The sequence below is a fragment of the Nerophis ophidion genome, linkage group LG18 (assembly GCF_033978795.1).
Source record: "Nerophis ophidion isolate RoL-2023_Sa linkage group LG18, RoL_Noph_v1.0, whole genome shotgun sequence".
NCBI lineage: Eukaryota > Metazoa > Chordata > Actinopteri > Syngnathiformes > Syngnathidae > Nerophis > Nerophis ophidion.
In genome coordinates, this window is record NC_084628.1 from 13,811,230 (window position 1) to 13,834,837 (window position 23,608).

Here is a 23,608-nt window from a genome sequence, read left to right on the forward strand (position 1 = left end):
TGTTCATGTTCATATGTTCATTTCCTGTACAACACAAAATGAACAGATTTTCAAAAGCATTTTTGGGAGGGTAGAAGTGTCGCTGGTTACTTTACCAACATCATCTTTGACAATGAAGGTATGATTGTAACAATCCACATTTTGAATCATTACTATTACTATTAAGCAGCGTAAGTACGTACAAGTTGACTTTATTCTCCTCTCTTAACACGGCACATAGCTCCACTCCGAATGAAGTGAAGTCATGCGCAGTTGAGACATTGAATTGCTATAAAGTCATCCGGTGGACATATTTAGATCAGCCGTTTATTTCATTCAAAAATTTCAGCTCATTTTTATATTGAGCAAAGTCATCTTGCGAGCCGAATAAGCATGTTCGCGGGCCTGATCCAGCCGCAGGCCGTACATTTGACACCCCTGCACTAGATTTTAGACAATCCAAACTATTCAGTTGTTTTTAGTAATGCATCAACCAAAATGCAACACACAGTAAATGCAAACCAAAAAAGGTTTTAAGTGTTTTCTTTTGACAGAGACGATGTACAAGAAAACATTTAGGCTCAGGTAGGGATGGGTACCTAATTCTGTATTTTAAAAGTACTGTCCGATTTCTTTTTTATGTTGTGCGATATTGCGAAGAACTCCAATGAGGAAATTCTGTACTTTTAAAAGTACCGTCCGATTTCTTTTTATGCTTTTCGATATTGCGAAGAACTCCAATGAGGAATTGGTGCCAAAACGGGGGGACGCAAAACTTTTTTCTTTGGATTAAAGATGAGATTTTTATACTGAGCAAAGTCGTCTCGCGGGCCAAATAAGCCTGTTCGCGGGCCTGATCCAGGCGCGGGCCGTACATTTGACACCCCAGCACTAGATTTTAGAAAATCCAAACTACTCAGTTGTTTTTAGTAATGCATCAACCAAAATGCAACACACAGTAAATGCAAACCAAAAAAGGTGTCATGTGTTTTCTTTTGACAGAGACGATGTACAAGAAAAAATTTAGGCTCAGGTAGGGATGGGTACCTAATTGGGTACTTTTAAAAGTACCGTCCGATTTCTTTTTTTATGCTGTGCGATATTGCGAAGAACTACAGAGAGGAATTGGTGCCAAAAAGAGGAACGCCAAATTTTTTGTTTGGATTAAAAAAAGTCAGACCCTGACCAAACATTGGTAGGCTAATCTGCAAAACAACAGTCGTTGCTAACAACTTGAACATGTCTATTATTTTCTATCACTTAAAGACAAGGCATGAAAACCATTACAGAGACAGTTTTAAAATGTGACAAAATACTAACGTTACCTCAAAACCACAAATTAATACAAAGAAAAACACACTAAACGAGCCTAAAGGAGTTGTTATCCAAAGACACTCTATATGACTAACAGTCCCGTAGACACTGAAAAATTAAAAGATTCCATCTCTAAATTCATATATGTAGACATGACCCTAGAATACACTGTTGAAAAGAAAAGACTGCCGCTAAAATACTTTTTTTAATCGTTTTTTTTAGATTATCTTGTTCTTTTCATACAAATGAAAGAAGAAAAGATAAGCACAAATGACATTCATTTCAAATGTGTATGTATACGATATTAGGAAAAAATACTATATATTGATATGACAACAATAACGATATTATGTCACTGTGTTATCATCTAGCTGCAGGTTCATGCACTTGTTGGGGAAACATACACTCAAGCAGCACTCAAAGCAGACTCAGCTGGACTGCCACTAGATAATGTTGCTCCCACAAAACGCTAGTACTCAAAAGTGCAGTGAAGCTACACTTTTCAAAATGTGCTAGCTTGATGCTAATTTACATTGGATATACCATATACATGCTACCGATTAACATTAGTCAATTTAAATGGCGATTTCAACCCTTCGAATTTGGTAATGAAAACTACAACTAAGATGCACGCATCAATCAAAAAGTAAGTTTGTCACAAGTACAATACTTACAGTAAAAAATATTTTGTGGTACTCAAAAAAAGACCAGACTGGCACATTAAACTCAGTGACAAAGACTACTCCCTGGCAACACACCATAATCAAATACACTCCTGCCATGTTTCGTCTTGGAATTTGCAATTGTAGGTAAAGTCTATCAAAATTTTAAGAAAAGAAGATATAACAACTGTACAGCCCAGTTATCATTATTAGGCCAGTGTTAAATGAAAATAGAGATGTTAATAAACAACTAACATTTATTAACACATGAAAACACACAAAAGTATGGAAAATTGGTATCATTGAGTACCAGTGTTGATTCACAGTACCCGGGAATTAGTATTATATTGGTTCAAATGTAAAAAGGTACCCATCTCTAGGCACAGGCCTTCAATTGGTTAGACATCAGTGTGCAGTTAGGTCCTTTCCAGTCATGTTAGTTTGGGTTAGTGTTTGCCACAGCTAAAATACCTACCTGAGCACCCCCAAAAATACCGCTGAACTGTAGTGACAAATTTGGAAGTTCTGAATTAATACTGCTATATCCTGTTCAGTAATATGAAAACAGGAAACAATGGTACACACTATATTTACATGTACAAAATACCCATTATATCACATTACCTCTGCTTTTGGCGGCATCCTTCAGTCGATCCATTACTGAAGGTTTAACATTTTCCAGTAGGAACCGACCCTCAAGTCCTGGGTATAGGGATCTGATAACAGAACGTAAAAAGATGACATCAATATCCATCACCATTATTGTAATAATAGTCATAGTGTAACCCCAATGCATAATTGTGCCTTACCTGGGATACTCATCAGATGTAATGTAAACAGAATCCTTGTCAGTGACAGAAGATGAAAAAGTGGTAAATGTTCCATCTTGCAGTGGCAGTAGCTCCAGTCCTATCAGGTCGCTGTAATTGGCATCACTAAGCACAAACTCCAGTAGCAGTAGCTTCTCCTCTGAGGGCCCTTTATGCTTGCACTTCCTGACCACCTGCCGCAGCAGAGGCGGAGTAATTTTCTGGACTTCCGTGGACTCAACGGTGGCGTGGGCCGCCAATACTGCATCTACGGCGGCAGGCACATGTGCTACCTGCATCCCTGAGCTTTGGAGGTAGTTAATAACAGTGTCTGAAATGTCTTTGTCTATACTGAGCTCTGAAAACACAGCCTGGTCCACACTGACCCAGCTTTCACTGAGGGAAAAGATGACATCATGCTTGAGCAAGTCATGAAAAAGGGGCTGTAGAATGGGTTTCCACCTGGATTTCACTCGGTTTGGGTCGGGCCAAGCCGCATAGGTCCTACTAGGAGATAATGGAAAGTCTTGGTCCTTTTCTGTCTGTACCCTTTTGATAACCTCTGTGACGAGAATAAAGTAAGCCCTGGGGATGACGGTGATTATTAGTAGCTCATTCCACAAAGCAGCTGGATCCCTCCACTGGTCCACATCCCGCCACTTGATACTCCTCCGGTTATCTGTGAGTCCAAAGAAGCCACTGACATGTACTGGAAGCCCTGTCTCGCTTTCCTCCCCTGGGGGAAGAGGAAGAAAGCAAAATGCACGTCCTGAGAAAGCAAAGGCAGCTCCTTCGTCTTCTTTGTCCAACAGAGAAAGCGACAGAGCAATACCAATTGAAGGCATGAATTTTAAGTCATCTGCAAGAGAGTCCAACTCAGCACACATTCCTCTACCCCCAACTCCATTACACACAAGCCACGTCACCCTCTGAGTCTCTTTCTTGGTTTCGTCCTGAGTCTCGATGTTAAGCTGGTAAGTGACGCAAGTGATGCTGGAGCTGGGAACACGGTTACTGTAGTTGTCAATTGCCTGATCCAGCATCTTCAGCGAATCTGTTCTTTCAAGCTTATCATCAGTGTTTTCACTCGCTCTGACCTGAAACAACCTTCGCTCCAAACCATCAGACTCCCGCACATGCAAGGAGATTCTCCGAACGCTCTTCAGAAAGAGTAACACCGTGTCTGCGTCAGCTTTGAACGATTCAAAAAGTTCCAAAACCTTTTCTTTGTTGTAAAGATTTCCACTTAGCTCGGAGGGCTTGGTGCGGAGCGGGAAGCGGAACAGCGTTCCAGCAAAGTCGCCGTCTTTAATAGTTTGCTCTGAGCTGCCAAATATTCCAACATAAGGGGCGAACTGGTCAGACAGTTCTGTTACTTCCTTGATGTCCGTCTTTAAGTTCCAACACTGTCCCGACTCGTTCACTCCAAACAGCGTCTGGTGAGGGTCCAGGATGGCAATCTGGTCTCCACTGAATATGCTAGGAACATCTGAGCAAAAAGACAAACATTATAAGGTAACTGTTGTAAAAATTGTTGTGCATCAAGACACCTACCTGAAATATGGTAGACGGAGTTGAAACCAATCCCGAATCGTCCAACTTTCAAGGGATCGTCCCTTTTCCGACTCCTGGCTATCTCCTGTATGCCATTCCAGTCTTCCACAGTGAACATAGCATCATTGTACACATACAGCGCTGGACCTGCAAGCCAATAAGCCACGCCATTAACATAAAGTGTAACATCAGAAAATGACAGGAACATGGGGAGAATATAATATCTAAAGTTGCATAAAAGCGAAGAGGTGACAAATGCTGAATTACTTCTAGAATATATTACTTTTCTATGCCGTCACAGTAAGGTAAAAACAAAGTATCAGTTACAGAGCAGATTCTCAATGCTACTTCACAGCAAAAAAACAAAACAAGTACAGTATTGAACTCCTGTCCAAAAACTTACCTTGATGCTGAGCCATGTCAGGTGACCACAGTGACTCAACTCCATGCTCTGTCTCATCATACATGAACTTCACTTCTGTGGCTCCAGCGTCCTCTGCATTTTGAATCAGCTCCTAGTACGGTACAGAGTGTGTCACGTTCAAGAGGTCGAAATCTAAATTTGTCAAACAGTTATTTCTGAGTACAATTGAACTTGTTTTAGTCGACGCCCTCGAAACAGGTTCACTCACAGACACAAGGAGAGTGGCCAATATTAAAAGATATTTTGTTACTACGACAGTTTGTCGACTATTTCTGCATATTTCATTTCTGATTTCATACTCTTATTTAACAAAGCTCTTGCTGTAATCTTGTTGTATGTTTTGACAAATCTCAGTTCAAGCGGCTCACACACAAAAAAAAATACATGTAGGCATTTCGTTGGTTGCAGAGTTAGAATCAAGGTTGATACAGCCATGCTTTTATTTTGAAGCTTACACTTGCACTGAAGAGGAGGTCATGTAACTATAGGGCTATAACCGTGAAAGCATCAACTCATTAAATTAATCACAAATGTTATTGCATTAATCAGATTATGAATGCAGGTTGATTGCGCAATTCATTTGGACTATACATGCTCCTCTACCATAACCTATTGTTTTTCACACACACACACACACAAATCCAAACACAGACAGAGCGCAACACAAACTGACATATATTTTTGTATTTCTTTACACGAACGCGCGCACTCACGCACACACGTACGCACACACGCACACCTGCCCCCCCCCCACCGCACACGCACGCGCGCACACTCACACATATACACACAAATGCACGGACACAAATCACAACACGGATGCGCAGATTGTTTTTACATACACACAAATCTAAATAAACACACACAATTACAACATCTGATTACACACAAAAATATAGACGAATGCATTTGAAAATTGTTTTGCTACAATAATACTCCATAGTCTTTAATTATATTCCACTGTGGTAATGTACTTTTTTTTAGTAAATTAAAAACATATGTATGTTTCTTTTGTCACAATTTTTGAGAATGAGGTCAATCAAGTTGTGGACTCAAATATGTATAAACAATGGTTTGACGATTCAACTAATCAAAAAAACATCGCTGACTCGTCGACTATTAAAATAATCAATGCAGCCCCGTGGTAGCTAGACAATTTGTTATGTTAGTATTGTTTTTTTCACACTGCTTAGCAATAATGATGACGTTAATATCACAAGAACACATGTTGACATTAACGCACCAACTGTTCATGAAAATTATTCTTTATATATTTATATATATACATATATATATATGTAGGGCAGCACGGTGGAAGAGGGGTTAGTGCGTCTGCCTCACAATACAAAGGTCCTGAGTAGTCCTGGGTTCAATCCCGGGCTCGGGATCTCTCTGTGTGGAGTTTGCATGTCCTCCCGTGACTGCGAGGGTTCCTTCCGGGTACTCCGGATTCCTCCCACTTCCAAAGACATGCACCTGGGGATAGGTTGATTGGCAACACTAAATTGGCCCTAGTGTGTGAGTGTGAGTGTTGTCTGTCTATCTGTGTTGGCCCTGCGATGATGTGGCGACTTGTCCAGGATGTAGCCCGCCTTCCACCCGATTGTAGCTGAGATAGGCACCAGCACCCCAGCGACCCCGAAGGGAAAATGGATGGATGGATATATATATGTCTATATATAGATATATATATATATATATATATATATAGATATATATATGTATATATATATATATATATATATATACATATATATATATATATGTATATATATAGACATATATATATATATATACACATATACATATATATACAGACATATATACATACATATATATATATATACAGACATATATATACATACACATATATATATATATATATATACATACATATATATATAAACATATATATATATACATATATATATACACTGTATATATATATACATATATATATATATATATATATACATATATATATAAACATATATATATACATATATATATACACTGTATATATATATACATATATATATATATATATACATATATACATATATATATATATATATACATATATACATATATATATATATATACATATATATATATATATAATTATATATATATATATAGTATATATGTATATATATATATATATGTATATATATATATATACATATATATATGGATACATATATATGTATATCTAGATATATATATGCATATATATATATATACATATATATATACATATATATATATACATAACAATTTTAACAACATTAAAACGTTAATTTTAAAAAAGTAACAACAATTTTTACAATAATTGGCTTTGTGGGTTTATATTCTAATCAGTGACAGTGCATGATGTGGCTAAAATTAAGTTAGGGGTAAAATTATGTATGAAGTCCCTTGTCAATCAAGAATTTACATTTTAATGTCGTTCTTCAAGCAAACCCCTCCCACCCACTGATTGCGAAGCCCAATGCAGAGCGTGTGTCCTGCATCTAAGGCGGGGCAGCACCTGACTGACACAAACGACAGCGTTATTATACTGACACCGTTTCACATCAATTTCATCCAGGTGAAACCAACATTAGTTACATCAATATAAATGTAATGTTAACGTTATGTCGACAGCACATTTATTGCTGATCGGATGATCTTTAGTGTAAAAGTGGACGCTAGGTTGTTGGAGTTGTAGCAGACTATGCATTAGCAAAGATCATATATTGAGAGAAGACGATCTACCGCACAATGTTGTACAGGCACACAATGTGCCACACAAAGTACATTTGGAATCAGTTATATCATCTACTTTTTGTCGCTTAAAAAAATAAAGAGGACATGACCTCAATGTCCTCAATGTTAGTTACAGCTATGGACATAAGTGCGGTGGAGCAAGTATGAACACGGACTCAAAGAGGTTGTTGACAGACTGGTATCAGTATATGAATGTGATCACATTGTCACACTTACTTTCAGAATTTGACCACCTTCTGGGTACCTTCTTAGGATATCCTTGAGAAACTCAACCAGTGGTGGCGTCGTCTGTCCAAACCTCCCTACGTGCAGACAAGCCAGGTGAGCTCCACCTTTTTCCACAGAAAGTTGACTTTTTGCAAACAATATTAGACCTTTATACCTCCGCCTTTAAGGCCTCTTCCCTCCAGAGTGATGGATACCTCAGGGCTTCCCATTGGCACCAAGGTCCCAACCTGCATGCTGTCATCCAGCTAGGAAGAGCAGAAGTAGACACAGGTCTTACTATCATTACGGGGTGCCAAATTTTAAAATAAAGTCACACTTTTCTCCCATTTATATCACTTTTATCACATTCAACTAATGTTTTTCATATACAATTAAATAGTGAATCTAAATGATAAATCTGAATGTTAACTTTATGTTAAAAGTGAATTTTGATATGAATTCTAAATATACATTTTTAAAATTAATGTTATATATAAATGTTAAATCCAAATGTCTCTCAAAGTGTGAAGCTAAATATTAAAAAAAAAATGCAAATATTCCACTGTTTTCACGCTGACTGCAAAGACATAGACTGCAGATGTGCAGTGCCAGTGAGGATTTTTAACATTAGATTCAGATTTAACATTTAGCTTCACCATTTACTTTCCACCACAAATGTGAAGAAAATGAACTAAATGTGAGAAAAGGGAGCTAAATTTTCAAAATATATCAGCTACAAAACCGTGATTGACCCCATATATGACAAAATGGAGAATTCAAACCATGAAAATGTGCTGAAGATCCACAAAAAAACAAATAAAGTAAATGACAGATTTATGTAGCCGCACACTCAAATTCAGAATGAACTGACATAAACTACAGAAAATTATTTTCAAATGTTTCTGGGTATAGCAGCATTGGTGTAGAACTGCACACCAGCATAATGTTAAATTAATCCCTCTTTGACAGTGTCAATCAAAACCAAGCATGATTATCTCATTAAAGGCAGGATTTTTGATACAGTATTGCATTGTTGGGGGTCAGTTGTTATGTGAAGTGCAAGTTCATGACCTCCTTTATAGTAATATGAAGGAGTGGCCTACAGCTATTTTTTGCGCATGACTTAGATAGGAGAGGAACTGCGAAATGGCGAGCAGCCACCTGGCCCTATCAGTCAACTGAGCCCCGAAAACGAGGTCAGGTTCAAGTGTAACATATACACCAAAAGGACCATAACACACTGTATATTTGTGAAAATACATGCAGTACTACTAACCCTTACACTAACAGTTATTCATGTTTGCTGTCATATGATTAATACCTAAATAACACTTGGCAAAAATATATGTGGCTCTTGTCATGCTGCATTTTGAACAATCGAAGCACTGTTAAAGGTTTAGAATTGCTTATGTCAGCGTTTGCAACACAAGACCAGGATTGTTTCTGCTGCAGGCACTTCCCATGAATTGATTAACATGGACCCCAACTTAAACAAGTTGAAAAACTTATTCAAGTGTTACCACTTAGTGGTCAATTGTACGGAATATGTACTATAATGTACAATCTACTAATAAAAGTTTCAACCAATCAAACTGTGCATTCAAAGTAAGATGCTGTGTTGTTGGAGTGTTACTTGTACTGTAGCCACATTTCTGTTGTATTATTCCTGAAATGGTACATACATGTCATTAGTCACCTGAACATTACACTGGTTGGGTGTGAGTCATGCTGTGACTTTGATTATTGACCCTCTGGTGAAAAGACCTTACCTCGATTCTGACCTCAAAGTAAACTACTGACCAGTGTCCCACCTTCCCTTTATCTCAAAAGTTCTCGGAAAAAAATTGTTGCACAGCAGCTAAACGAACAATCTTTTGAACCCTTTCAGTCTGACTTCAGGGAAAATCACTTTACGGAGACAGCCCTCGCAAAAGTGACTAATGATATATTGCTAACTATGGATGCTGATATGTCATCCATGTTGCAGCTACTTGATTTCAGCGCTGCTTTCGATACAGTCGATCATAACATAGAACTGACCAACATGCCAGATTGTAGTCACCTGGAGGCGTGTCTAAATTAAATCAAATGGTTGTCCAGCAACTTTTTGCATCTTAATGTTAAGAAAACGGAAATTTTAATGATCAGTCCCGCTAGACACTGGCCCTTATTTAATAATACAACCTTAAAATTTGACAAAAAAACAGTTACCCAAAGTGACTTGGTAAGAAACAAGCGGTAGGAAATGGATGGATGGATGGACTTGGTAAAGAATAATGTGTTATAAAAACTGGGGGGAAATGTGGTCCCCACATATGCAGTCCCTTCCAAGGTTTCTCGTTATCCCCATTGGGTTGACTTTTTTCTTGCCCTGACGTGGGATCCGAGGCAAGGATGTCTTTGTGGCTTGTGCAGCCCTTTGTGATTAAGGGCTATAAAAGTTAACTTTGATTGATTGATTGATTTATTAAAAAGTTAAAGTTAAAGTACCAATGATTGTCACACCCTAGGTGTGGCTAAATTATTCTCTGCATTTGACCCATCACGATATTATGTGAATCATAATTCACAATTTATGAGAACTTTATTTATCATTTATGTATTTAATATTTAGCAATTTACTAAGTCATCTATTTATTTACTTACTAATTTATTTTTTTATTCACAGTTGTGTTATGGATTGAGTTCAAGCAAATATGTTCAAAATTACTATGAAACGAAAATGGGTAGAATTAGATAAACTATTTGTAATCCTACTCCTTTTTGTACATCCTGTAATGAGAAACTGGAAATATGTGCTGTATCATAATAAATTGTATGCATGGGGTTGTTAGCTTTGCAGGAGGATGACCATTAGAGCAATAAATAATTAATATATTGTTACAAGTTGCTGTTCGTGATTCAGCTACACAAAAAAACAAGTTTAGATTAGACAGTTGACATACAGGAAAGTTGCAGGCATTGAACAAAGTTGTGAGGCTGAACATCGTTTGTGACTAAACCACAGAGCAGTACATCAAATGAGGCAATTAAATGATGCTTTCCACAGCAGAAACGTCAAGAAAATGTAAACTAAAATACCGCCGCCTCAGCCAAACAACGCTAAATGTCATAGCATTGCAGGCAATATTGTTACACTTAAAGTCGTAAGACGTAAAACATACCATTTTGCCATTGTGAGCGAGCCGTTGGGCTCTGACGGGCAGGTTTGTCTCTTCATAGAGTAACTGCTTCACGTGGCCGACCGACGTCTTAGGGGAGACCTGGTAGGACCTCAGGCCAAGGTAGTCATGGCGAACTGTCACCCGTGGCAACCTTATGGGGGGGAAAAAAACAAAAAAATTGAGATAGGTGTTTGAGCACAACATTTAGTATTGATGTCACCGTCTCTGACTGAATCATTTTAATTTATTGGCACAACTTTAAGTGGTGTTGATGGCAGTATGCGTCACTAAAGCCTTATTACCATGAAACCTAATACAACATGACAGAAGCACCTAAAGGAAGGACTTGTCTTGCTTTCACAGGCAATATTGATTAAAAGGTAAAGTTATGACGAAGTAACATGAGGAAGGACAGCACACGAGTCCCAACTGTTCATGATTTACTGCCATTTGACTTTTTGAGTCTTGCTATATGTTGGTTCTGAAGCGGGGGTCTTAAACGTTTTCCAGGCCAAGGACAACCAAACTGATGGAGAGACGGAACGGGGACCCTTACTTATACGGATATGCTGTACTACTTATAGCCTGTATAAAATTGTCCTATAGGTGCCTTGTTATTGTACAATAACAGGATATTGAATCAAAGGGGTCGCATTATGATATTGTGTTACATTTCAAACACTTCTTAGTGGTCTGCACAACATGTAATGGGGTTTCCTTGGTCAAAATGTTGTATGGATTATGTTTTATAGACTATTTCTGACCATCTTTTTAGGTTGCGCCATTTTGTGGGCGGTTTTATTTACGTGGTTCCACTTTGACATCGTCTTCTCCCCACCGTCTTTGTTGCAGTTTTAGCGCATCCTATGCAAGTCAACTGACAGATATAAGTTCAAACAGTACACTAATTTGTATTAGAAATGACAACTGCGGAGGATGCATGTGCGTTTACGAGCCAGTCTGCCCCACAACAAGAGGATAGAGAAAAAGAAAAAAATGTATTAAATACAGCGCGGACTACAATGGCGCACTCACGCAAAGCACTTTGGGTGAATTTATACCATATATGAAGATATCCACTGACGTCACAGGGCAGAACGGTTTGTTTAGAGGAAGTATCAAGGAAGGCAAGATTGTTTAATAAACATATCCGCAATGCATTCCAATTTTGATTTTAAACTTGCGGGACTTATGCATCCCAAATACACAAAAACATGTACGAATTGGTAAGAAAGTTTTTTTTTTTTTTTGCATGATACAGTACAGCGCGGCTAAAGCTTGTTGGAAACCAGCACACTAATCACTAACTCGCCACAAGCTTGCTAATCGTCAGCTAGCAGCTAGGGACGATAATTGTTAGGTGGCAACAAGTACTCTATTTGCTACCTGGCCACAAGTGTATTAATCGCAAGGTGGCTGTTAAGTCCCCTATGCACTAGCTTATCGCTAGCTATCTTAAGTAATAAATTATGTTACCATTTGGACTAATAATGTGTATCTAAATCATTTTAATTTTTGAAAAAATAGTATATGAAGGCATTTTTTATTATTTTAAGTAGAATCAACGAAAAGTGTCACGACCCCACTGCACTACCTTTGCGACCCTCTAGAGCAGTGGTGCCCAACCTTTTTGTATCCGCGGACCGGTCAACGCTTAATAATTTGTCATGAAAAAGGGACGTTTTTGTCATGAAAAGGGGAGGTTTTTGTGGTTGGTGCACTAATTGTAAGTGTATATTGTGTTTTTTATGTTGATTTAATAAAAAATATATATATATATTATTATTATTTTATTTTTTTTAAATAAAAATGAATAAAAAATTCTTCCGGTGGTTGTGGACCACTGCTCTAGAGGCCGCGGACCGCCTGTTGAAGAGGCTCCAGACCGCCTGTTGAAGACCTCTAATCTTTTTAGTTTACTAAATTGCAATTTCAAATTTCTCGCGAAGTATCCTGTTGAAAACGTCGGTATGATGACGCGTATGATGACACGTGCGCGTGATGTCTCGGATTGTAGCGGACATTTTTTTCCAGCACGATCCAAGCCATAAGTAGTCTGCTTTAATCGCATAATTACACAGTATTCTGGACATATGTGTTGCTGAATCTTTTGCAATTTGTTCAATTAATAATGGAGAAGTCAAAGAAGAAAGATGTAGATGGGAAGCGGTGTATTGCAGCTGCCTTTCGCAACACAAACACAGCCGGTGTTTCATTGTTTACATTCCCGAAGGTGAGGCTTTACTATGGAACAGAGCGGTCAAGCGAACATGGTTCCCGACCACGTCAGGTTTCGGTGAGAAAATTGTGGTAATAAATCGGCTCTTACCGTAGACATGAGCGGAGCTTGCGTCCTCCTGCAGCTGCGGACTCTCTTACCTCCTCCCACCGGAGACACTGGCGGTCACCACAACCGTGGCCACACCCCTCCGACTTTCAGGTACCATATAATCTCACTAAAACACTAGTAACACAATAAGCAGATAAGGGATTTTCCAGAATTATCCTAGTAAATGTGTCTAATAACATCTGAATCGCTCCCACTGCCCTCGCCTTTTTTTTTCTCTAGTCCTTCACTGTCACTATCCTCATCCACAAATCTTTCATCCTCGCTCAAATTAATGTGGAAATCGTCGCTTTCTCGGTCCAAATCGCTCTCGCTGCTGGTGGCTATGATTGTAAACAATGTGGGAATGTGAGGAGCTCCACAACCCGTGACGTCACGTGCACATCGTCTGCTACTTCCGGTACAGGCAAGGCTTTTTTATTAGCGACCAAAAGTTGCGAACTTGATCGTCGATGTTCTCTACTAAATCCTTTCAGCAAAAATATGGCAATATCGCGAAATGATCAAGTATGACACATAGAATGGAACTGCTATCCCCGATTAAATAAGAACATCTCATTTCAGTAGGCCTTTAAGTGTATTAGTAGAATGGACTTTTCTCCTCTCGTTGTTGGTGTTGAACTTCTGTATGACTCGGAGACGAATGCATGATAGTATTCCATCAGAAAATATATGGAAATATTTGGCTTATTCAGCAGTTTTGGGTTCACTGGTTTATACAGTAGAGCCAATGCGGGTGTGGCAGACAACAGATGGACAGCTTAAAACCCATAAATAACTCAAATGGAAATGTATTAAATGCTAATAAGCAGTGAGGGTCAATTCTCCAATTCTCATGAAGTGACAGCTTTAGTCCTGATGAATTGAAGCAGCCTGGATATCCCGACCAAGCAGACAAAGGCACACAAAACATGTAGCTAGAGTAATATTTGCACATTTGATGGTGTTGAATGTGTGTTTTCATTCAAACTTACCACGGGTCTGGACAGTTGGCCATCTCGCTATTGTTGCAACAGAGTGTCCCAGCACAGAGACACTCTCATGGGACTATGTTCTGGTCGACTTCGCGTAGGGATACGCCATCCGGACTGCCGCACAACAAAAACAAACCCGTCAAAATCTGTCTGTTAACGCTTCACAACATGCTTATTTTGGACTTGTACACCCAAGCCATGGAGAAACAATATGTAGCAACAACAGAGTTAAGAGGCTTTATTCCCACTGTACACCACCAGGTGTCATTTTGTTTACTAGGAGGCGTTATCCGGCTATCTCATTAGCACTCACTTGTATCTGTCCCAATGCGCACCGATAACTGTCCGTCTGTAATAGTTGACAAATCACGTCAGGACATTCTCCAAGAAACGCTTGTTGTAACAACGACAATAGTGACTGTCACGGTCTTTCCCCGCCATTACAATAGCGACTCCTTCAAAGGCAATGTTCTAAGAATAAAAATGAATTAGCCTGCTCGAGAGTAGAGATGAAGCGAGATGGTTCAATGCTCGCCACTTCCGTGTCGTCTTAGATTGCGCCCGGAAAAACCAAAGGACGCAATTTACTGTTTTATAGTTCATCTATGGCAGGGGTCACCAACCTTTTTGAAACCAAGAGTTACTTCTTGGTTACTGATTAATGCAAATGGCTACCAGTTTGATACACACTTTAAAAAATGCCAGAAATAGCCAATTTGCTCAATTTACCTTTAATAAATAAATCTATAAATATACTAAAAAATGTGTATTTCTGTCTGTCATTCCGTCGTACATTTTTTTTTTCCTTTTACGGAAGGTTTTTTGTAGAGAATAAATGATGAAAAAAACACTTAATTGAACGGTTTAAAGGGGGAGAAAACAGGGGGAAAAAAAGAAAATTAAATTTTAAAACAGTTTTATCTTCGATTTCGACTCTTTAAAATTCAAAATTCAACCGAAAAAAGAAGAGAAAAACTAGCTAATTCGAATCTTTTTCAAAAATTAAAAAAAATAATTTATGGAACATCATTAGTAATTTTTCCTGATTAAGATTAATTTTAGAATTTTGATGACATGTTTTAAATAGGTTAAAATCCAATCTGCATTTTGTTAGAATATGTAACAAATTGGACCAAGCTATATTTCTAACAAAGACAAATCATTATTTCTTCTAGATTTTCCAGAACAAAAATTTTAAAAGAAATTCAAAATACTTTAAAATAAGATTAAAATTCCATTCGAAAGATACTCTAGATTTGCCAGAATAATTTTTAAATTTTAATCATAACAAGTTTGAAGAAATATTTCACAAATATTCGTCTTCGAAATAACAGAAGCTGAAATGAAGAATTAAATTAAAATGTATTTATTATTCTTTACAATAAAAATAATAAATTTACTTGAACATTGATTTAAATTGTCAGGAAAGAAGAGGAAGGAATTTAAAAGGTAAAAAGGTATATGTGTTTAAAAATCCTAAAATCATTTTTAAGGTTGTATTTTTTCTCTGAAATTGTCTTTCTGAAAGTTATAAGAAGCAAAGTAAAAAAATAATTGAATTTATTTAAACAAGTGAAGACCAAGTCTTTAAAATATTTTCTTGGCTTTTCAAATTCTATTTGAGTTTTGTCTCTCTTAGAATTAAAAATGTCGAGCAAAGCGAGACCAGCTTGCTAGTAAATAGATACAATTTAAAAAATAGAGGCAGCTCACTGGTAAGTGCTGCTATTTGAGCTATTTTTAGAACAGGCCAGCGGGCTACTCATTACGGGCTTACGGGCTACCTGTGCCCGCGGGCACCGCGTTGGTGATCCCAGATCTAGGGCCAATTTAGTGTTGCCAATCAACCTAGTGTGTGAATGTTGTCGCCGCCTTCCGCCCGATTGTAGCTGAGATAGGCACCAGCGCCCCCCTGTGACCCCAAAGGGAATAAGCGGTGGGAAATGGGTGGATGGATAGTTAATCTATGAATTACAAAGGAGTTTTTAGTTATTTAAACAGAGAAACTGCATGTTTTTACTGTAAATAAATATTTGGTTTGGAAAAAAGAAGCAATGGGGACATAGTTATTATTATGATCGATCCAGAAAAATAGAAAACGTATGTTGGTACTTGGTACCTATGCAAAGTTAATTTAACCATCAATGAAATGTCTACTAATCAACTCGGTATTATATTTAAAATGTATTTCATTTGACACAGCGCCCCCAAAAGGGGCACGCGGTAGTAATGGATGGATTTTACCATGAATTGATTAACGTGGCCCCGATTTTAACAAGTTGAAAAACGTATTCGAGTGTCACCATTTGGTGGTCAATTGTATGGAATATGTATTGTACTGTGCAATCTACTAATAAAAGTTTCAATCAATGAATCAATGGAAGGATGGATAATGTTTGTCTTCTCCTGGCTAGTTTTAATAGGCAAAGAGTATGTCGACGCCAAGATCATTGACACTCTGCTCTACTCAACTCGCCGACTGTTCCGGAAGTGCGTTTTAAATGTTTACATTAAAAGCTTTAGAACATATAATACAATTCCCTTTTGTAATACAAAAAGTAATATCCAAAAATCCCGAAATATAGTAAACTTTGACATTTTGAAATATGAAACATTTTCGAAAATAGATGCTCTTTATGACTTTCTTTGACCAGGAAGTCTATCTCGCACTGTGGAATTCTGGGATTTGAAGTCATGACATGGCTAAAATGCAAGCACACTGCAGAACAGTATTAACCAATGCTGCTGTATGTTTTCCAAGTAAAGTAAAACACTGACAGTATAACATTTTCACACAATTTTAAATGCACCGAATACCTTTTTAAATAATTAATGCACAGAAAGTGACATACCACCTGAGTGTCAAAGCCTTCAAACATCATACCTTGAACAAATTCTGCCAATTCAAACTATCTTGCAAAAAATAATGCCACGTATGCCACTTACCGGTGTATCGCAATTGCAGTCATACTACAGCAACACCCGTAATATAAAACCACATTTCCTGGTGCTCAGTCACCTCAGCAACCTGCATCTTACATCTGCCGCATTGAAGAGAGAGAGACTGTGGGGCAAGAAGGGACACACAAGTCAGCAGCTACTCTGCACGCCCTCCTCTGCAGTGCAAGAAACTAAAAACCTCCTGTGGCCATTTACATGCATGTCGAACAATCTTAAATTATTTTATTACATGACAGTAAATGGGGACTACCTTGGAGCTGCGCACACGCAAGGTATCAGAACGATGCTGCTGCAGTCATTTATTTTAAAGCACAAGTTTCTTAAAGCGACAGTGACACAAGCGGATAGTCAGTTGGCCTTAAGTAGTTTATGTGCAAAATAAAATAAATAAACAATAATGTTGTGTTTGAATAATAGTTAAGGCAACACATCTGAGAAATAGCACATAAGACGAAGATAAGAAGGGAAGGGAGACTTTTAAAATATTATTTTCAGCAATACAATACGATTCCAGTAGAGGGAAACAAAACCGCACCAATCGCCAGTGTGAACGTTTTAGTATGGTGTAGAGCAGTGGTTCTCAACCTTTTTTCAGTGATGTACCCCCTGGGGGAAAAAAAAACGTTTATTCAAGTACCCCATAATCAGAGCAAAGCATTTTTGGTTGAAAAAAAGAGATAAAGAAGTAAAATACAGCACTATGTCATCAGTTTCTGATTTATTAAATTGTATAACAGTGCAAAATATTGCTCATTTTTAGTGGTCTTTCTTGAACTATTTGAAAAAAAAAGATGTAAAAATAACTAAAAACTTGTTGAAAAGTAAACAAGTGATTCAATTATAAATAAATATTTCTACACATAGAAGTAATCATCAACTTAAAGTGCCCTCTTTGGGGATTGTAATAGAGATCCACCTGGATTCATGAACTTAATTCTAAACATTTCTTCACAAAAAAAGAAATCTTTAACATCAATATTAATGGAACATGTCCACAAAAATCTAGCTGTCAACACTGAATAATGCATTGTTGCATTTCTTTTCACAGTTTTTGAATTTACATATATATTCTGTTGAAGTATTATTCAATAAATACATTTATAAAGGATTTTTAAAATGTTGCTATTTTTAGAATATTTAAAAAAAAATCTCACGTACCCCTTGGCATACCTTCAAGTACCCCCAGGGGTACGCGTCCCCCCATTTGAGAACCACTGGTGTTGGGCAATCTAATAAGAGACTAAACAAGACTTGACAAACAAAGATATCGAATTTTGACATACACAGTACATCTATATGATTATTTTTTTTATTATCAAAGCCAACATTTGATTTAATTAAATATCCACAAAGTAGTGCAGGGTGTTCACAATGTTTTCACAAACGGTCCGCTACAGCAGTGGTTCTCAACCTTTTTTCAGTGATGTACCCCCTGGGAATTTTTTTTTTTTTCAAGTACCCCATAATCAGAGCAAAGCATTTTTGATTGAAAAAAAGAGATAAAGAAGTAAAATACAGCACTATGTCATCAGTTTCTAATTTATTAAATTGTATAAAAGTGCAAAATATTGCTCATTTGTTGTGGTCTTTCTTGAACTATTTGAAAAAAAAGATGTAAAAATAACTAAAAACTTGTTGAAAAGTAAACAAGTGATTCAATTACAAATAAATATTTCTACACATGGAAGTAATCATCAACTTAAAGTGCCCTCTTTGGGGATTGTAATAGAGATCCATCTGGATTCAGGAACTTAATTCTAAACATTTATTCACACAAAAAAGAAATCTTTAACATCAATATTAATGGAACGTGTCCACAAAAATCTAGCTGTCAACACTGAATAATGCATTGTAGCATTTCTTTTCACAGTTTTTGAACTTACATATATATTCTGTTGAAGTATTATTCAATAAATACATTTATAAAGGATTTTTAAAATGTTGCTATTTTTAGAATCCATCCATCCATCCATTTTCTACCGCTTATTCCCTTTCGGGGTCGCGGGGGGCGCTGGCGCCTACCTCAGCTTCAATCGGGCGGAAGGCGGGGTACACCCTGGAGAAGTCGCCACCTCATCGCAGGGCCAACACAGATAGACAGACAACATTCACACTCACATTCACACACTAGGGCCAATTTAGTGTTGCCAATCAACCTATCCCCAGGTGCATGTCTTTGGAAGTGGGAGGAAGCCGGAGTACCCGGAGGGAACCCACGCAGTCACGGGGAGGACATGCAAACTCCACACAGAAAGATCCTCAGCCTGGAATTGAACCCAGGACTGCAGGACCTTCGTATTGTGAGGCAGACGCACTAACCCCTCTTCCACCGTGTAGAATATTTAAAAAAAATCTCACGTACCCCTTGGCATACCTTCAAGTACCCCCAGGGGTACGCGTTCCATACGAAGGTCCTGCAGTCCTGGGTTCAATCCCAGGCTCGGGATCTTTCTGTGTGGAGTTTGCATGTCCTCCCCGTGAATGCGTGGGTTCCCTCCGGGTACTCCGGCTTCCTCCCACTTGCAAAGACATGCACCTGGGGATAGGTTGATTGGCAACACTAAATTGGCCCTAGTGTGTGAATGTGAGTGTGAATGTTGTCTGTGTATCTGTGTTGGCCCTGCGATGAGGTGGCAACTTGTCCAGGGTGTACCCCGCCTTCCACCCGATTGTAGCTGAGATAGGCGCCAGCGCCCCCCGCGACCCCAAAAGGGAATAAGCGGTAGAAAATGGATGGATGGATGGATGGTGTTGGGCAATCTAATAAGAGACTAAACGAGACTTGACAAACAAAGATATTGCATTTTGACATACACAGTATATCTATATGATTATTTTTTTTATTATCAAAGCCAACATTTGATTTAATTAAATATCCACAAAGTAGTGCAGGGTGTTCACAATGTTTTCACAAACGGTCCGCTACAGCAATGGTTCTCAACCTTTTTTCAGTGATGTACCCCCTGGGAAAATGTTTTTTATTCAAGTACCCCATAATCAGAGCAAAGCATTTTTGGTTGAAAAAAAGAGATAAAGAAGTAAAATACAGCACTATGTCATTAGTTTCTGTTTTATTAAAGTGTATAACAGTGCAAAATATTGCTCATTTGTAGTGGTCTTTCTTGAACTATTTGGGAAAAAAAAGATGTAAAAATAACTAAAAACTTGTTGAAAAATAAACAAGTGATTCAATTATAAATAAATATTTCTACACATAGAAGTAATCATCAACTTAAAGTGCCCTCTTTGGGGATTGTAATAGAGATCCATCTGGATTCATGAACTCAATTCTAAACATCTCTTCACAAAAAAAGAAATCTTTAACATCAATATTTATGGAACATGTCCACAAAGAATCTAGCTGTCAACAATAAATAATGCATTGTTGCATTTCTTTTCACAGTTTTTGAACTTACATTCATATTTTGTTGAAGTATTATTCAATAAATAAATTTATAAAGGATTTTTGAATTGTTGCTATTTTTAGAATATTTAAAAAAAATCTGACGTACCCCTTGGCATACCTTCAAGTATACCCAGGGGTACGCGTACCCCTATTTGAGAACCACTGGTGTAGGGCAATCTAATAAGAGACAAAACGAGACTTGACAAACCAAGATGTCTAATTTTGACATACACTGTAAATCTTTATGATTATTTTTTATTATCAAAGCCAACATTTGATTTAATTCAATATCCACAAAGTAGTGCAGTGTGTTCACATTTTTTTCCACAAACATTCCCTTACAGTATTACATAAAAGGCACCTTTTGGACACCCATATGTTAAGCAATGCATTAGCACAAATAATGACATGATTTGCTGAAACTGACATGTGCAGACATGTATGGCAATTAGTTACTATTACTGCAGTGCTGAACTTTTGTCCTCTGTACCTTTGGTGCAAATACACAACGGCACGTATACAATCTCCTCCTATATAATTGTTCTTAATATCATATATCCTGCCAGTTCATTGTAAATGATGCATATTGCTCGTACATTTCTGTCCTGATACATGAAAAATACAATACACATCTTATGGTATTAGTTAATTTTGAACATGCATACAGTTACAAGATGTACTTCACATAATTAATTCTACCTACTGATATACTAAAGGTCTTAAGTGTTAAGTGTACTTGCATGCACATGTTTTAAATTGGATTTGTCTTCTTTGGTTGAGAATAATTGTTTTACAGTCTTGGGGAGCAGGTTATATATAGTATGCTTTGTGCATAATTTTAGCTATTTGCATGTTAAGTATTATTTCAACTGGCCTCTTTTGTAACACAGATCGTAATTGAGGTTTACTTTTGTAGTTATTACCCCATTTTTCTTAGAACATATTCTGTTTATTCATTATTGAAATATTTCTTCCCACCTTATATTGTATATTTTATATGAGATTTCCAGTTAATTTTATCATCTATTTTTATTATTACTCTTTTCTGTCAAAATGTACTTTGTCTATTTGTATTTCAGGCATCTGGTCATGATGCCACCCGGATTCGGGTACGTCTGACCGGTAGGAGGCCACGGGGAAGACCCAGGACACGTTGGGAAGACAATGTCTCCCGGCTGGCCTGGGAACGCCTCGGGATTCCCCGGGAAGAGCTGGACAAAGTGGCTGGGGAGATTAAAGTCTGGGCTTCCCTGCTTAGGCTGCTGTCCCCGCGACCCGACCTCGGATAAGCGGAAGAAGATGGATGGATGGATATTTTATATTTGTGTTTGACTTTCTCTTCTGCCGTTACCGAATAGCATTAATATAGTTTTATGGAGATTCCCAGATAGTCTGTTTATGTGAAACCATCTCTTTGATTTATTAATTTCTTCTGTTATTATTTTTATTAGCTTCTGTGTGTCCTCTCCTAAGCAAAACTCAGTCGTATCGTCGACAAATAATATTAACTTTAAGTCCTTTGTTACTTTACAAATGTTGTTTGTATAGAGATAGAACAATTGTGTTCCCAGTATCGATCCTCGGGGTACGCCACAAGATATATTTAGCGCTGCAAAAATGTGATCACCTAACTTCACGTATTGCTTCTTGTTCTTACCCAGTTCAGGACCAACCCCCTGATGCCATATTATGATTAATTGCATCAAAGACTTATGTTAGATCCATAAACACTGCAGCTGCACACTGATTACCATCTATTTAACTGGTATATTGTATAATCGTTAAGCACATTTACTGTAACATCTGCAACTCACTAAGGAGAAGACTGACTGCAATGATCTCCAAATGCAAGACCGTTGTTGAGTGGTGGCCAGATGATGCTAACGTTTACGATTGCCTCTAATTATGACTTTAAGCTGTTCCTGTTTCTGCTGTGGTGCAGAAGTCGAATCTACTCTAACACGTGTTGGCCAATACTGCAACTCTGCAGGGGTACAAATAATGAAGCATAGCACAATAACTTTCTCTGTTATCATTTATGATGCTACTGACAATGCGAGGTGAATACCTTTTTTTCCTGCACAGATTAATCAAATTACTGTGTTCGTCATTGAGGGGGCTCGGCTTTAAAAACAATTTAGGTTAATTGGTAACACTAAATTGGCCCTAGTGTGTGAATGTGAGTGTGAATGTTGTCTGTCTATCTGTGTTGGCCCTGCGATGAGGTGGCGACTTGTCCAGGGTGTACCCTGCCTTCCGCCCGATTGTAGCTGAGATAGGCGCCAGCGCCCCCCGCGACCCCGAAAGGGAATAAGCGGTAGAAATGGATGGATGGATGGATGGTTTTGCGGATTTTGACATTTTTGGCGCCCCCTATCCACTGACCTTAAAAGATCTTTACAGGACATGTCCAGACCTGTTTAGATATTTAGTCAATTTTATTGTGTGTTGTTAGTACCTTGTGTCATGATTAAATACATACCATAACTCGTTAGGTAATAATGAATAATACATTATCCAAACCAATAAAAATGTCTATTTTTGAACCCTATGACATGCCACACATTTTAAGTGTGTGGCATTTAAACGCATTTTAAATGTGAATAATATACAAATGGTATGAATAGGTACGTATTACTTGTACGTTACGTACATGCTGTATTATAATGTTTTATAAATTATTACCAACTAATGAGATGTTTTTTGTTGCATACATTACATTTACATTGAATTTTGAAAAACAGCGCCCCTATACGACACCTTCATGTACTTGCATCTAAATTGAACTATGATTATTTACTATGCCACTAAACAAATATGTTCTGTGTGGTTTGTTTTCGTCATGCGCTCATATTTGATGACAATAAAGAATTATATTCCATAACGTTTCAGTTAGTCTGCGGGACAGCCTTTTATTCAATCTAACTGATTTCAGAGCAGCTTTGTGAGCCAAGCTGCTTCCAGAGCAGATGCGCGACGGTTCATGTGATGTATGTCGGCGAGTCAGCTGTTCTCAGATCAGATTGCCGCGCTCGTGC

At 37.7% G+C, this 23,608-nt stretch overlaps 1 protein-coding gene across 3 annotated transcripts in view; it reads right to left on the minus strand.

Moving 5' to 3' along the window:
• Positions 1 to 17,330, minus strand: part of sacs (sacsin molecular chaperone) — a 30,835-nt gene extending 13,505 nt beyond the window's left edge. Inside the window, exons 1-10 of one of the 3 annotated variants that reach the window (XM_061878792.1) lie at positions 17,150 to 17,330; positions 14,204 to 14,317; positions 10,883 to 11,033; positions 7,894 to 7,984; positions 7,728 to 7,813; positions 4,722 to 4,833; positions 4,319 to 4,465; positions 2,765 to 4,253; positions 2,580 to 2,671; positions 2,431 to 2,457 (exon numbers count right to left, since the gene is read on the minus strand). In XM_061878792.1, coding sequence (XP_061734776.1) covers positions 2,431 to 2,457; positions 2,580 to 2,671; positions 2,765 to 4,253; positions 4,319 to 4,465; positions 4,722 to 4,833; positions 7,728 to 7,813; positions 7,894 to 7,984; positions 10,883 to 11,033; positions 14,204 to 14,226 — 2,218 coding nt within the window. In that variant the 5' untranslated portion in view covers positions 14,227 to 14,317; positions 17,150 to 17,330. Of the gene's footprint in view, positions 1 to 2,430; positions 2,458 to 2,579; positions 2,672 to 2,764; positions 4,254 to 4,318; positions 4,466 to 4,721; positions 4,834 to 7,727; positions 7,814 to 7,893; positions 7,985 to 10,882; positions 11,034 to 14,203; positions 14,318 to 14,516; positions 14,692 to 17,149 lie in introns of those variants that run through there. The other 2 variants (XM_061878791.1, XM_061878793.1) reach the window with 2 other exon arrangements.
• Between the last annotated feature and the right edge of the window lie 6,278 nt (positions 17,331 to 23,608).